General features: G+C 37.6%; 1 protein-coding gene across 1 annotated transcript; it reads right to left on the bottom strand.

Annotated features, from left to right (window-relative positions):
- Positions 1-2,034: 2,034 nt before the first annotated feature.
- LOC107692201 (alpha-1D adrenergic receptor-like) lies at positions 2,035-13,754 on the bottom strand. Its single transcript, XM_016491166.1, has 2 exons — positions 12,689-13,754; positions 2,035-3,401 (listed from the first exon to the last, which is right to left on the bottom strand). The coding sequence occupies exons 1-2, from the start codon at positions 13,608-13,610 to the stop codon at positions 2,848-2,850; spliced, it is 1,476 nt and encodes a 491-aa protein (XP_016346652.1). The 5' UTR covers positions 13,611-13,754; the 3' UTR covers positions 2,035-2,847.
- Positions 13,755-17,440: the final 3,686 nt, after the last annotated feature.

A 17,440-nucleotide genomic window follows, 5' to 3' on the forward strand; every position in this document is an offset into this window, starting at 1 on the left:
GTGCGAGCACTGGACGCATGCGTACACAGAGCTGCCCTGTGGAGAAGGGCGGACCAACTGCTCGTATGCTATGGTCCCCCTAAGAGAGGTCTTCCAGCTACTAAACAGACCCTCAGTCGATAGTAGATGCATTTCTATTGCCTATGAGTCCTCTGATCTCCCTTCGCCTCTTGGGGTCAAGGCTCACTCTACCAGAAGTGTGGCGGCCTCAAAGGCCTTCTTGGCAGGTGTCTCGATGCAGGACATCTGCGATGCTGCGTGATGGTTCACGCCCCTAACTATCGTCAGGTTCTATGGCCTAGAAATCCGACCCCAACCATGGCTCTTCGTTGGAACGAGACGCTGCGTCTCGGGGCCATACTTTCGGCATCTCTGCCAGCGCTTGCTTCACTCCTAGAAGCTGACGCTGGTTTAACCGCACATGCTTTTATAGCTTCCTGGTCATTACGTCACCCGCCCATGACGTCTCGCCCATCTATTGGACTGATTACACATGAGGATCAGAGCCGGTCACGCTGAAAGGCGTTCCCGAAGCGTCCTCCGATGCAGCGTCTTGTTCCCTCAAGGAACCATGGTTACATACGTAACCTGAGATGATTTGCAATGCATTTACATTAACAGTGACCTCTACTGGCCATCTTAGATTTTTCATCATTAATGAGTCAATTAATGCTGCAATAAATCAGTTGATAGGCTGACTGATTTAGTTGTGCAGAAGCTTCTTTTTCATGTCTCGGGAGACATCATAAGAGTTCTCGTTAATGTTTGGTTAAGTATCAACTTTGTCTCAGATGTTTCTCCTAAAATTCCTTGGATAAATAAAAATAGACAAGAGATGAGAAAGAGATCTGCAGTAAGAGTACAAAGTTATAAAATGAATGTGGAGTTTTCACATCCTGACAAATCTGAGCACAACATGTAATACTGTTAACTCTCTTCAGAGACATGCAATGAGTTTCAGGATGTCTTAGTATCTGGTATGTCCCCGTCAGCAGCACTTGAGCTGCATGAACTCCACAAGTTACTGTAAAGCCTTAATAATCATGTTCTCTGGCATGATTTCATAATTTTCCACCAAAGAGCATCTTGAATGAAAGAAAGAACATCTGACCTTTCGTACAAAGGAGCCACAAATTTGCCTATGTGAGTAGTGACTAATCTTAAAGGGATAGTTCACCCAAAAAAAAAAGAAAATGCTGTCATCATTTACTCATCCTCATGCTATTCCAAAACCCATAAGACTTTTAATTAAATATTTAATTTAATTTAAAGTAAAGTCTTGTTTAACATTATGAGCTGGAAATGAGGAAATGAGCTGGCAGCAGAAATCACACAACAAAACTAAATGTTATCATTTCATGTTAAGTAAACGAGTAAACAATTTAATAATGCAATTGAAAACAAGGTAATTGATATGACAACTAAAAACAACTAACAAAACAAAATTAATAATGCAATTTCAATATTCATAAGGATTCATTTTTAGGTGTCATCAATACGTCAGTTTTGTACGTTTAAAAGTATTTTTACGTTTAGATGCTGAAAATACGTCAGTATTGTACGTTTTAGTGCCTGTAAAAACGTAAGTAAATGTATGTTTTATGGAACCTCATTTTACGTAAAATACATACGAGTTATCATGAGATATAGCCATTGTATCTCTGCACAAGACTTGGATCAAACTGCTTCATTAATTTGAATTTGTTCTATGTAATTTTGGTTACCTTGGATGGAGGGAAAATATCTTAAATTGTGTTCGAAAACTAACCAAGTCCCAACTAAGTCTTACGAGTTTAGAACAACATGAGGGTGAGTAAATGATGATTGACTTTCATTTGGGTGTGCTTTAAGTATTTCTCAGAAGAAAAGTCTGATAAGATAGGTATTTGATTTCAATGTAATCATGGCTACAAATTACATTATTTAAGGGATCTAATCTGATTTTTCTTTCCTATGGGATGGTTGTTTGAATAAAATGGATTCATTGTTTTCAGGATTCAACAAATACACATATTTGATCAACTGCATGCTCTTTTCAGATTTATTATGTTTAATAGTTGACACTGAAAGACATTATCACATCAGCATTACAAAGAAACCCAAAGCTTTTCTCAACAACACAAAAGCTGAGTTGGAGTCCATCAATTTTGATTCTTTTTTTTTTTTTTCACTGTTGGTTCTTTTAGGGATGACTTAAATCTCATGGTTGAAATGAGAATAGCATATGAATAGCACAGTATTGAACTACCCTCTGTAATACTGAAAACATCTGCACAAAATCTAAAGGTATGTACCTCTGAATCAATTTTGAATCATTTAAAAGTGAATTCCACAGCAATCTGCGAATCACAGTCATGGATTCACCAGTCTCTCGAGTATATCAGTCAAATATGTTTTCCATTCACACTTAATGGACAAAACGTCAAAGAAATTGTAACAATCTCTCTTTGTGAATCCAGTTCAAACAGTTGCTGGAGTTTGAAACATCAGACAGTTTATTTCTCAAATGTCACATGGACAGCACAGTATACAGATACCCAGCAGCTATGAGTCTTTTCGTTCTGATCCAGTGCAGATAAATATATTTTCCCTCATAATTTTTCCATTCAGTGTACTTTTCCCACTTTGAAAGAAATATGTTTAAATTATCCATGTAAAAATACATGAATATCCTTTAACACACATTGTCCTTGTCATTTTTCCTCCTATTTGCTTCTCAACTGTGTTGAAGCTAGCACTTTAAAACATAACAAGAATACTAGTCTTTGAGGAAAAAAAATAAAACAATTAAGAACTGGCAATGGGTCAGAGCTCTAAGAAAGAACAGTCCGTAATCTCTGTCTTTGTTTAGATGTCTGTTTCCTTCAGGCCGTAGCACTCTGTGAGGTCGTAGATCTGGTAGCCGCTCTGATCGACGCAGTTGTTATAGATCCCCATGGAGACCGTGTCAATCTCTGTCCGGGCCAGAGCAGACGTGCTACTCTTCCCCGTCCCGTTCTTAATCTTATTGGAAAGATTGTTCATTTTCTCCTTCAGCTGGAAGGAAGAGTTCTGTAAAGGGGGGAAGAAGCTCCAGCTCTTCAGACTAAGAGGCTGGCTCTTGCTCTGGCAGGAATAGATAGAGTTACCGCACTGCTCATGAAAGGGAAATCCAGAGCAGTAGTCTCTGTGTGGGCCCCTCCGGGCTCCTCGCATGGCTGTTCTCCAGCGCTGGTCGTAGAACCGACGCAGGATGCGGTGGTGGCGCTGGCACTGGCAGCGCACCAAACGGGTGAAGGCACGCTGGAATTCCTTACTCGAGCAGGCGTAAATTATGGGGTTAATGCAACTGTTGAAGTAGCCCAACCAGAAGATTACTTTGAACACCATCTCAGAGGGCTTCAGAGCTGGGAAAAAAGAGCCTGAGGACGCAAAGAAAGAGAGAGAGGTGGAAAAACATTTAGTTATCGGCTCAAGCAAGATTATTTGCATGGGAAATAACACTGTGGCTCAAGTAAACTTAGCCTGAAGCTACCATACTCCTCCTACACATTGAAAAGTTCAAATCCGTGAGTTCACCGTTTTAAATCATGTTTGCCTAATTATACCCAGCAGACAGATTATATACTTTGCACATTGTTTTTTTCCTTCAGCTCGCTGGAGAAGTCTAATGCATATTAAATAGTATGTGGCATGTCTTCTCAATATCTTTTTGAAACTATTTCTGTTTTTTTCTGCCTGTAGGAGATGTGGGAGCGATGCCAATATGTCATTCCCCAATTCTCCTTCAAACCAAACAGCACTGTTACCTTTGATAGACTGGCCACACAAGGCCATTAGTCATTATAATCAACATGAACTGCCATTTGCAACCCATTTCACTGCATTATAATTTTGATGCGTTTGTGAGTGAGGGATGTTTAAAGAAAAAAATGCAAGGCAAGATTTGATTTTATCCATTGGGAATTGATTGGATTGTGAAAAGTGGGCGGACCAAATGCAGGCTTTATAAAACATTACTTAAATAGCTATTTGGCTATTGGTTATCATTAGCCAACCTGACGTCAGTGGAAATAGAAAGTCATTACAGAGGAGAAGCAAGTTGTTGCATTCTGATCAAAGATTACAAAAATAAATGGCTTTCTTTGGAATAACATGCACCAATGAATTGTTCACAATCAAACCAGAATCACATATTAAATATGGATAATTCACCCAAAATGAACTCACCCCCACTCTTAAAAATATAGGTTCTTAATTAGCATTGGTGGTTCCATGAAGAACCTTTATCATCCATAGAACCTTTCCATTAAACAAAAGCCAAATCAGTCTTTTAGTTACAGCAGGCCTGCACAAACTTAAGATACAGATCATGCGATTTGGGCTGGATAGATCTGGGCTCACATGGAATCTCTCTACATAGTGTCTCTCTTCACATCCTCTCCTCCCACACATCTACACTACCTGCACATTTCCGCTGCACCTTCGACAGACACCACATATGTTGCCAATATCTCCTCCTTGCCTTGTTCCTTCCCCACAGGAAGTGAGAGGAGGCTAGCGCTGCATTATCTCACACATAAAACAGTTGTCATCGCCCATGCCATGCATTTCAGTGTCACGAGAGGTCAGAACACCTCCCTGTCAGCGGAGATGTATAAAAATAGCACTAGAGGGAATAGGTAGTAAGAATGGACTGGGAATAGCGCGGTCTTGTTGAAACAGATTTTGATGAACAAAAATAAATGCTGTTCTCCCTCTTGGCTAGAGGTCGTCAATTGGTTGCAATTGTGACTCTGAGATGAAAGCCAGTCCCTGGAAAGCTCCTTTATGGTAATTGTTGTGATTATGAGACACACCAAGCAGGATGTTTGCTAGCTACTGAAAGAAAATGTCCTTTTAGCCAGAGCATCATGTACAATGTGGCAGCCCTTACTCTGGGGCAATCTGGAACCATTCCGTGTACTTACACTGTAGAAAAAAAGGGTCTTCTGACTTTTTCAGATTTGCTGTTTAGATTTTAGTGGAACTTGTGAGGAATTCTGCTAAAAGGATTTAGAAAAGCAAGACAAACTAGAAGTAGACATTTAGTGGTAGCTGAAAGCATAATCAGTAAGACAAAATATTTTTTAAATGATTAAACAAAAGGGCATGGGAAGTGTAGAAATTTCTACATTTTGCATGTGAACTCACTGTGTCGGCCTAATTATTAAGTTAAGCAAATAGGTTCAGTTGGCACTTATATCCAATGTGGCTTTCCCAACATTCTTGTTCTGCTTTACACTCTTAAAAAATAAAGTATCCAAAAGGTGGTTATCACAATAATGCCATATAAGAACTATTCTGGGTTCCTCAAAAAACCTTTCAGGGAACAGTTCTTAAAATAACCCTTTTTCCTAGTGTGAAAAACATTTCACAAGTGATGGAGCAGTCAGGTAGGCAATTTATTTACACCTGTAAGCTGAGAGTGTTGAACGCATGCTGGCGGTCTTTGCTTTCTAGCAATGCATTTGCCTGGCAAGGGCCACTTGAGCTATAGGAGTGTTTTGGCAGGTAGCCACATGTTAAAGTTGTCTCATCTAATAGTGATCACCCCAAGACCTATTTTACCATGGTCTGTGGTTATTGGCTACATGTGTAAGTTTCTGTCAAGCTGCATTCTGTGTCAGTTTGATGTAAATGTATTAAAGGCCAACATAACAGCTTGGGTCAGAAAAGTTCAAGATAATTTTGACAGGCTCTCTCAAAATTGCCTCACATTAGCACATCTCGTCTGCACTAAGAGAGCTGCTGTAGGCTGCCATACAAGACTTTCGCTCAGTTTACAGGACTGTCACTTGCCTAATAATCGGGTCAGTGTTGCATCATCACAAAAGTTTATTATTTGCACGTCTTTTTAAGTCTTTTTAAAACAGTCGGTACTGTGCGCGCCAAACTAGTTTTCTGGGCGCTCACGGTCACATCCAAAGCGCCGAGCACACGAAGCCGCATGGCAAACACCTCAAGAAAAAGTTATTGTTTTCATTGTTTCTGACTCAAGTAACCTTGCATTTTAATAAATAATGTTACATAAAGACAATTAAACGGTCAGTAATACATGAACAAGTTATAAGCAATAGCACAAGGATACAAATTAACCAAACTGTGTTTTAACTTTTTTAGGTAGGCTAGCCTAAAACTAACAGTAGCTGCTACTATTCAGGAACAAAATACTATGATGTATTAAGTCATAGATATAGATTAGATTTATATATTAATCCATATTAAATATAAAAAAGTTATTTAGTCAAGAGCAGATTTGAGCAGAGTGATTTTTTTCTTTTGTTCTTTAACACAGACTGACAGACAGCAGGTATACTAAGAGTTTAATTTATAATACTGGCTAAGCAAATTACAATATACTTAACATTCTGGCATTGAGTTATGTGATTATGTAGCCTAACTTATGTTCTCTGCATGAAGTAACATCTGGCACAGTCGCAGCCTGTGCTTATTAGAAAGCAAACAAATAGCATTAATAATCATTAATTTTCCTTAGCATATGCTATGATAAATCTGAACATTTGTGTAAAATAATGGAGCATTTGGTCATAAATATTGCCTTAAAAGTCATTGAAATTTATTGGTTGAACGAACCCTGCATTTAATGAGTGAATGCCTACGATATAGGAGTTAGACAATCACACAAACTAGAGTGCTGTTTTTACGAATATCTGCACGATCGCAAATGTACAATAAACAACAAGTTACTGAGTAACTTTCAGACACAAAATTCTGTTTTGCCCCATCAATGCGTCTCCGAGCAACACAGTGTTTTGTTTCTCAGCATTACACGGACCAGTAAATGGTTCAAACAGGCTGTAAGTACATTAGTTTGCTAAGTTAAATGAATTAGCATTTTAAACAAATCGGTTGATTTAAGGATTCAACTCGCTCATTAAGACAGTCACTTGCTGCCACCTACTGGCAGTTGTAGTTTCATATTTCAAAAAGTAACTCATTATTTGCAATCATTTAATATTTCTACATTAAAATGTTGTATTTAAACTTAACATAACTTATGCAAAATCCATCTATGGATTTTGTTTATAGTGATTTCATTTGATTGTTAATAGCCAACATGTTTTTTTTATTCAGATTGAATTTATTAAATTTAAGAATCTGACATAAAAGGACACAGATATGACAATACAGTTTCATAATACATCTCTTTGTTTTTTTCTGCTCAGTGCTATTTCAGGGTTTTGATCTCTCAACTGAGAGATCACATCCTGTTTATTGTATTATAGTCAAGTCAAGTCACCTTTATTTATATAGCGCTTTTAACAATACAGATTGTGTCAAAGCAACTGAACAGCATTAATTAGGAAAATAGTGTGTCAATAATGCAAAATGACAATAGTAAACACAAATTTTTCAGTTAAAGACAGTTCATCATTGAATTCAGTGATGTCAACATCCAGCTCAGTTTAAATAGTATCTTTGCAATCAAGTCAACGGTATCGCTGGAAATGAAGTGTCCCCAACTAAGCAAGCCAGAGGCGACAGCGGCAAGGAACCAAAACTCCATCGGTGACAGAATGGAGAAAAAACCTTGGGAGAAACCAGGCTCAGTCGGGGGGCCAGTTCTCCTCTGACCAGACGAACCAGCAGTACGGAAAAATCTACTATTTATAGTGATAAATCTACTAATAAATCTACTACTTATAGTGACTATTTAATATTACATCTAAACTTTGATTAGGCTAGACATGTTGCCTTTTAATTGTATACAGTATATGAACCTGAAAGCATATTTTAATTTTTGTGTATTTTGTGTTACTCCATAATAATGTTCTAGTTGAGGGCATTTGTAGTATAGGTATGGGGCCCAAACATAACCTCAAGCCCAGGGGCCCCCGGCCCCATAAGTCCTGCCCTGATCACAACAATAACATGGTGGGCATGTTGATGCCAAAAATGTGACCATCATTTAGAGGGTAGACTTGTCGTTTTAAAAACTTGTACCACACAAATTAAAATTATATAAGAGGATTAGAGGGTTCTTGTATCACCATGAAGTGGTTCATTTTGTAGTAATGACTGGCTGATTGTACTTCGCTCACTTATTGCATGGCTACTCACAAAAATATGTGGACACGAAACACTGAATTGAGTTTAAATTAACCCATAATCCTACCTGTAATAAGTACCACAATGACAATTGAGACAATTGCATTTGTATGAAACAAGACAAAGCAAAGACAAATTTCCACAATGAGAAATTTGAAAGTAGCGCTGGTTGTAGTTACCTGGATGAGTGGACAATTATACACTCTCAAAAATGCTGGGTTGTTTCAACCCAACTTTGGGTCAAATATGGACTAACCCAACTTTTGGGTTAAAAATGTAATAAAAAAATGTAACCCAACAGCTGGGTTAGTCCATATTTGACCCAAAATTGGGTTGAAATAACCCAGCATTTTTAAGAGTGTACAGTGTTGCCATGGGCAATGGGGGAGGCCACTGAATGACCAATCAAAATCAAGCATTTTAGCAGTGTAAATAAATCAAAATAGCACTTTTTCTTTCTTTTTTTTTTTTTTTTAATTACCAGATGTAACTTAAGAATTTTCCCCCAGATTTCCAAATGCCTTCACATTGAAGCAAGGTTTAACATCAGCCAATCCCTCATTTCTGTCATTATAACACGGTTCCTCACAGTTTGTGCTTCTGCAATGTACGTGTGGATCTAAGCCATGTCATATCCCTCCCCTGTCCTGGTGGCTGGCTATTGCTGAGGCTTTGGAAAATGAAAGCATCCTCTTTAACTCGTTAATAGCTGTTAATAGTGTTATCAACCACTGCTGCCCTATTTTTCCCCACAGTGACTGTGAGTGGAATACCAGCAGGGACAGGCAAAAACCACACTCTTGGAATACCCTGGAGATGGATGGGATTGTGGGTTTGGGGGGAAACCAATATATTGTGGGGAATGTACAATGCCAGCCATGTATTTTTATTATTTTTAATGTATATTTTAATTATAAATGGCTAATAATAGTCAAAATGGTAATTGTTGTTATTTGTTTGCTACTTAAGATGTAACCATTTCATGCCTCAGACAATGAAGTCAGCAAGACCAAAATTTGTTTAATGTAATAAGAGACTGTTTTTCCCAGTTCTAGCACATTTTTTTGGCCTCTGTGACATAATCTTGGGTAATGGTTGCGTGACTGGAACACTGCATTTAATGTCTATGCTTCAGACTCCCATGGGTGATCTTTGATTGAGCATACAGATGACAATTAATCAACTCTGCATTATGAATATCCCAAAATCTTTTTTTTTTCTATGCAGGAACAGTTATAGTTATTAACCCTGTTATATACAGTTATAGTTATGAACTTTATAATTGTGTGGGCCAACAGAATGTATGTTCAAGGGGTTTGATGACAGGAAGATTTTGATACATGTCTGCGCAGCTGGGTTAGTCCATATTTGACCCAAAATTGGGTTGAAATAACCCAGCATTTTTAAGAGTGTACAGTGTTGCCATGGGCAATGGGGGAGGCCACTGAATGACCAATCAAAATCAAGCATTTTAGCAGTGTAAATAAATCAAAATAGCACTTTTTCTTTCTTTTTTTTTTTTTTTAATTACCAGATGTAACTTAAGAATTTTCCCCCAGATTTCCAAATGCCTTCACATTGAAGCAAGGTTTAACATCAGCCAATCCCTCATTTCTGTCATTATAACACGGTTCCTCACAGTTTGTGCTTCTGCAATGTACGTGTGGATCTAAGCCATGTCATATCCCTCCCCTGTCCTGGTGGCTGGCTATTGCTGAGGCTTTGGAAAATGAAAGCATCCTCTTTAACTCGTTAATAGCTGTTAATAGTGTTATCAACCACTGCTGCCCTATTTTTCCCCACAGTGACTGTGAGTGGAATACCAGCAGGGACAGGCAAAAACCACACTCTTGGAATACCCTGGAGATGGATGGGATTGTGGGTTTGGGGGGAAACCAATATATTGTGGGGAATGTACAATGCCAGCCATGTATTTTTATTATTTTTAATGTATATTTTAATTATAAATGGCTAATAATAGTCAAAATGGTAATTGTTGTTATTTGTTTGCTACTTAAGATGTAACCATTTCATGCCTCAGACAATGAAGTCAGCAAGACCAAAATTTGTTTAATGTAATAAGAGACTGTTTTTCCCAGTTCTAGCACATTTTTTTGGCCTCTGTGACATAATCTTGGGTAATGGTTGCGTGACTGGAACACTGCATTTAATGTCTATGCTTCAGACTCCCATGGGTGATCTTTGATTGAGCATACAGATGACAATTAATCAACTCTGCATTATGAATATCCCAAAATCTTTTTTTTTTCTATGCAGGAACAGTTATAGTTATTAACCCTGTTATATACAGTTATAGTTATGAACTTTATAATTGTGTGGGCCAACAGAATGTATGTTCAAGGGGTTTGATGACAGGAAGATTTTGATACATGTCTGCGGACTGCCAGTGTTTTATAGAAAAATGTTTGAACCATTTGCAATTACTGATATTTTTTTTTTTATCATTTGATTATTGTGTTTAGTGTGTTAATATAATAAAATCATGTGTAATATAACTAAATGAGCTGCAACTCATTCTTGGCTACTTAAGGACATGGAAACCTTTTGATTTCTGATAGAAGGGTGAGGGGATATTGTGAGAAGATGTACTGTTACAAAGAAACTGCTATAAGTTATTGGAAAATGTGAGGAGAAGTGATTGCATGATTCGTGAGGAAACAAAGCATGTTCTAATGAACTCTCCATGCCATTGCCTTTATAAAGAGGAAAATCGCTCATAAGTCTCTCACATGGGGAAGTCGTGGCCTAATGGTTAGAGAGTCGGCCTCGTAACCCAAAGGTTGTGGGTTCGAATCTCGTACCTGCAGGGATTGTAGGTGGGGGGAGTGAATGTACAGCGCTCGCTCCCACCTTCAATACCACGACTGAGGTGCCCTTGAGCAAGGCACCGAACCCCCAACTGCTCCCCGGGCACCGCAGCAAAAAAATGGCTGCCCACTGCTCTGGGTGTGTGTTCACGGTGTGTGCACGTTGGATGGGATAAATGCAGAGCACTAATTTTGAGTATGGGTCACCATACTTGGCCACATGTCACGTCACAAGTCTTTCACTCCTGCCTTCATTATTATTGCTTTGTTTTGACAGCATACAGGTCAGTGTGTGAACTTTTGTTATGTGGAGCTACATCATGGTGGTCACACATGAAGGCAACATTTTAATAAAGGTAATTTATCAAACAAAAGCTATTTTTCAACATATTGTGGCATAAAGAATGAAGCTCTTTGTTAGGAGTAGAGAGGCTTTATTTCAGCCCACACTTAAATTGATATTGTATTTTATAATTTTTTTCTTAATGCTTTCTAACCATATATAAGCAGAATGCCCAGCTGGTCTTTATTTATATATATATTTATTTATTTATCAATCAGTCAACGTTTTGGAGTCAGTAATTGCACAAATCTGTTTTGGTTATTTGGTTTAGTACATATGATCATGTATTGGGTTGTATTTGGCTGATTTTGCATTTGTTCTTGCACTCCAACATGCACTCTTATTTATTTAAATCCTAAAGAGCAAAGTGGTCTCCAAAACAAAGACCAATAGCGTTAATATCAAGTGTAACACATATAATCTACCCTCAAATACTTCGAGGTGGATCTGCTGTCAAATCCTGCTCAAAACCCCATTCATACCATGTGCACACATTTGCCATTTAATTTAATCATATTAACTGTCAGTGTAATAGAAAAGTGACGCATGGAACTGCTTTCGTCAGTGAGAAAAGTCATGATGACATAACAGCTCTCGTGCTTTATATCAGGTTACACATTTCGCACATTTCTGTTTCGCCTAACCACGGAGTAAAACATTAACACAGTGTCGAAATAAATGTGTATTTTTATATGCATCTATGCATCTTAAGGAATAAAACTGATCATACTGTAAAAATAATCAACTCCTGTGTCACGCCAGTTGCAAAATTATTAAGTGCTTTTTCTTTCTTTCAAATCCTAGCTTTTTTAAAAGTACGAACGATATAGTTAACAAAAAAATAAATAAAAAGAATAATTTGTTTTATCATAGTCAAAAAATCGATTGGAATTTTTTTTTTAATCAAAATTTGGAACCAATCCTGTTTCTTCATAGTCAAAAAATCGATTGGATTTTTTTTTTATCAGAATTTGGAACCAATCCTGTTTCTTAATGAGAATCGTCTCATACCGGAACAACATAATACAAAACAAGTTAAGAACACATTTTTCCTAGCAGGAAAAAGTGGGAAAACTCCCATAGCTCTCTAATTTAACTGTCCAATATAATAATAATAATCATAATGTTGACATTACATTTTATCCAGTAAGATCTTATTTGATAATTAGAGGATTCATTTAATTCCATTATGATAAGTGAAAATTAATATAAATTCCACTAGTACTGTGTACACCCATTTACTTTGTCACATTTCTGTTATTTCAATTCGGTTTTATGTGTTTTGAGAGACCAAAAAGTGAAATGTGACGTAGTTTACTTTGATGTCATTTTTAAAATGTAAAGCATCAAGTTACGTTTTTATTTTTGCTTGAAGATTAGGTATCGTTCAAAAACTCACACCAGACAGAGAATAACTCATACGTACCCAAAGGCAAAACGAAGAAAAACGGCAGCCAACAAAGAATGAACATCCCCACGACGATGGCGAGGGTTTTAGCAGCTTTCTTCTCCCTAGAGAACTTCATGAGTCTCACAGACAGTGAACTTCGGAACGGGTGATTTTTGGTTTTCGAGCTCGTGCGCGAATCCTCCGGTATGCTCCTGCAATGTATCCGCAGCACCACTTCCATTGATTTATCTCTCTCCCGTTTCACACCCGCTTCCAAACTTTTTGTAGTCCTGCGGGCCACGATGTATACTCTCGTGTACATGACTAAAATCACCATGAGCGGGAGGTAGAAGGAGAATAAAGAGGAGAACAGAGCATAACCCGGTTCCTCCGTGATGCTGCAGATGCTCTCATCAGAAGGTGGGGGCTCTTTCCATCCCAAAAGCGGTCCGATTGAAATCACCATTGAAGAAACCCAGACCAATACGAGTATGACACCTGCTTTCCGTTCAGTCATGATAGTGGGATATTTCAGACAGTGTTTAACTCCGATGTACCTGTCTATAGATATAATGCACAAACTTAAAATAGACGCCGTGCAACAGAGCACATCCACCGCTGCCCAGATGTTGCAGAAGACCCGACCGAACACCCAGCATCCCAACACCTCCAGAGACGCGGAAAACGGCAGGACGATGATACTAAGCAGAAGGTCCGCGATGGCCAGGTTCACAATGAAGAAGTTGGTGACCGTTTGCAAATGTTTGTTGCACAGCACCGAGAGAATAACCAAAATGTTTCCGACGATCGCCAGCAGAATGAAAACGGCCAGAAAGATTCCGACACCGATGACTTGAGAATCGAGGGTGATGCTCTCACAGGTGGTGTTGCTGATGTTGGAGAGAAAGTCCGAGAGGAATTCATCCTTGCTCTCGTTCAGCAGTTTAGAAAATGTCATTTTGAAACTCCATAAAGACGACTTTTACTGGTTTGGTCCGAAGGTGTTGACTGGTCGGTTCAAGGTGAATTTGTAAGTCGCTTTGGATAAAGCGTCTGCTAAATGACTAAATAAATAAATACAATAAATAAAAGGTGAGTTTTATCTTCATCATCACTCTTGGAAGGTGTCCAGATTCTTCAGATGGATCCGTTACTTTGTGAGATGTAGTCTATTTATAAAATGTTTCCTTTAAAACATCTCGTTACACCTACAATTTTCTGTGGTGGCATAACCTGAACTATAATTTAAACTGTTTTTAAACTAGTTTTTGAGGTAGAATAAACTATTAAGCAACTAATAAGCTCCCAAGTCAATACAACCACAGTGTCGATGCACTGCAGGTCTTATGGAGAGGCTACTTCTGGTGGCATCCTCAGCCACCACTCCAAACTGGATTACAGAGACTCAATGTGGACCCCAGTGCTCCAGGTCTCCTCCTCCAGCTCTGAGAACTTGGTGACGCGTCGCACACTTGCTACAGATCTTCATGTGACCACTAGAGGGTTCTGTATTATTGTTGCACACAGGAGGTCTGTTTTCATTTCGCAATGCATAATCATTTTTATCAGAAGCATACATCATTCAGAATAACATCAAGTCATGTCAAGTCAATTTTGTTTGTATAGAATTTTAACAACATATATTTTTTCTAAGAAGCTCTTAAAATGAAAGGTTCCTTATTGGCATCTATGGTTTCATGAAGAACATCCATGGAATCTTTCCATTCCACAAAAGGTCCTTCATAGTGGATTTTTGAAATGTTAGGAATTTTTCACTGAACACTGAATGTTCCTTTGAGGATATATATATATATATATATATATATATAATGGTTTCAGTTGCATATGATTCATTTATAGTCTCGAACATTATTCATATGCAAGTAACCGTACTGGTCGGTAAAGCATTCCTCATAGTATTTCTATATTACAGTTTTACTTAAATCTTAAATCACTTTGAAAAACCAAACTTTAGTAATATTTCATATTTTATGTGTACAGAACCCCTAAACACAACATGTCACTTTTCCATTTGCAAATCTGGTGAATGTTAATCATGCTGTCTACAATAAAAAGTACCAAATACCACATTTTTGTGCACATTTGTTTTTTGTCATGAGCTTTCTGAATAAAAATAAACCTCTTAAAGCTCTGTGCAGTAAAGTCAAATTAATTCTATTCCTACTGACGCTGTGCAGCTGCCAATCTGCCACCTGTAAGTCCAGATGCATACTAAAAGTTGAGGGGCAATTTAATAACCACAGGGTCCCTTGATGAGGAGTTGGAAGGAAGCGATTAGGCGAATAAACTCTGGTAAAATAATACTGGGATACACATTAAGAATATGCAAGCAACCACACATGAATGTCAGTCACAGTCAGTGTTTAAATATTTTATGTTGTCTTCCAGGTAGTCATCACTGATGGCATCAGGGAGTTGCGCAGACACTAATATGTAAATGTAAATTCTACATAGATGTCTTGGGATCAGTCTTATCATCATATGATGTGAACATTAAATACAAGATCAGAGATGAGTGTCATGCTCACCAAGACTGCATTTATTTGATCAAAATACAGTGAAAAAGGTGATATTGTATACACAAATATTTCTGTTTTCTATTTCTGTAAATTTTAAAATATATTTTTCCTGTGATGTCAAAACTGAATTTTCAGCAGTAATTTCAGTGGCCTTCATTGTCTCATGGTCCTTCTGAAATTATTCTAATATCCTGATTTGGTGCTTTATTATTAGGGCTCAATTATTATTAATGGTTCTTAATATTATCGATGTGTCAAGATTCGCTGCTGGAAGGAACGATGGAGATGTGGATAACATAAACGGTATTTAAATAGAGAATCACAGGGGTAAATTCACAACAGGAACAGGGGTAAACACACGTAATCCAACAAGTAGACCCGACAAACACAGACTGAACAGACTGGGGCTTAAATACACAGGATAACGAGGGAATTTGGAGGAACGCAGGTGAACAGAATGACTAATTAGACGGGAGAAACTGGGTCACGGAGCACATGGGGAGGGAAATCACAACAAAGACAGTCCAGGGGCGTGACACAATGTTGAAAAAAATGTTTTTTGCTTAATATTAATTATTATTATTTTTTGTTTTGTGGAAACGGATACATTTTTTTTTTCAGGATTCGTTGATGAATAGAAATATCCATGAAAAGCGTTTATTTGAAGTAGACAGTTTTGTAACAATATAAATGTTTTACTGTCACTTTTAAACAATTTAATGTGTACATGCTGAATAAAAGTAATTATTTGTATTCATTTATTTATTTAAATCTTACTTACCCCACACTTTTGAATGTCAGAAATAGAAATATATATATAAAACAGTTATATTAAATTGTAATAATATTTCACAAGTAAAAAATGTTTTGCTGTAATTTTGATCAAATAAATGCAGTCATGGTGAAAAAACATTTAAAAAAAACTTAATTATTCCAAATTTTTGCAGTGTATATTAAAGTTGTAACTTAACTGAATATAAGCAGCAGACATGCTGTTGTGAGGATGAATCTGTTGTCTGTAGGGTTGTGTGCAGCTCTTCCAAGTTTCTTTCCTAATCCTAAGCAAAGAAGCTTAGTTCCAGCTGAGAAGAGGAAAAAACAGGCTACAATTCACACATGATCACCAAATCTGAATAGCTAAAATTGGATAGACACTGCATGGCCTGCAAAATCCTGCCTGCGAAAGGCAGATGGTATGGTCAGAATCTGGCACATCATAAATCCACACATCCTTCCTGCCTTGTGTCAACAGGGCACAGTGGTGACGCTGGTGTAACAGCCCTGGAAATGTTTTCTTGTGACACATTAGATCAACCGACCATCGTCCGAATTACGTAGTTTGCCTGAGCACTGCTTTGATTAGGTGTACCCCCATATAGCCACTAACTAGCCATTTTCAGAATGTACTCTTGTCCTTCAGATCTGTGGAAGTGGAATGGAAGGTTTTAAAGTATGAATGTGCAGCCCGAAAAGTCTGCAGAAACTGCATGGAGTGAGTCAGCATGGACAAAAGTCCCCAAGGACTGTTTCCAGTACTCTACTGAAATCATAATGCAAAAATTCTGCCTACTTTAAAGACAAAAGCAGGTTTAGTTTGAGACTCTAAAGTAGTCATTAAGTATGAAACCAAGAAAAACAACAAGGGACATAAATTGATTATAGGTGTACTCAATTAATTCTGCATTAAATTAATGACATTACAAACTGCATTTCTCTCAACATGTGCATGTCTGCATATCTATAGTGGACTATATGAATATATATGATTCATACTTCACTTCAGGTTGTAAAAGAAATATATTTAAATATATATTTCTTTTATATTTATATGATATTAAAGGTGTTTGGTACTGTAAGTAAGTTTTATGGAATGGTGTGCAGAAATAGATCCTACTATTCTATGAAATATATCAGTGAAATAAATAACTAACCTGTTATGCCAATTTCTGTAAAAACCTTTGTCTCTTTAAACATTAAAATAAAAAGATTCTTTATTTAGCTAATCAGAAAGTGCTGAGGCGCTTGTCAATAATTTTGCGCATTCTCAGCGGGCAGTTCCTATATGGGAAGCTGGAAGTGCGAGATTAATTTGTAGCATTTTCATGAATTTGGAAGGTGCAACATGTTTGTGATTTCTCATCTTTCACGGCTTAAACGCCCTTAAAAGAATGGGAGGACCGAAGAAAATTAAGAAGCAAAGAGTGAACATCACTTTTCAAGGCTGCTAGGATATTGAGTTTCAAAAGGC

Source organism: Sinocyclocheilus anshuiensis, unplaced genomic scaffold, assembly GCF_001515605.1.
Source record: "Sinocyclocheilus anshuiensis isolate Anshui unplaced genomic scaffold, SAMN03320099.WGS_v1.1 scaffold322, whole genome shotgun sequence".
In the NCBI taxonomy this organism is placed as follows: Eukaryota; Metazoa; Chordata; class Actinopteri; order Cypriniformes; family Cyprinidae; genus Sinocyclocheilus; species Sinocyclocheilus anshuiensis.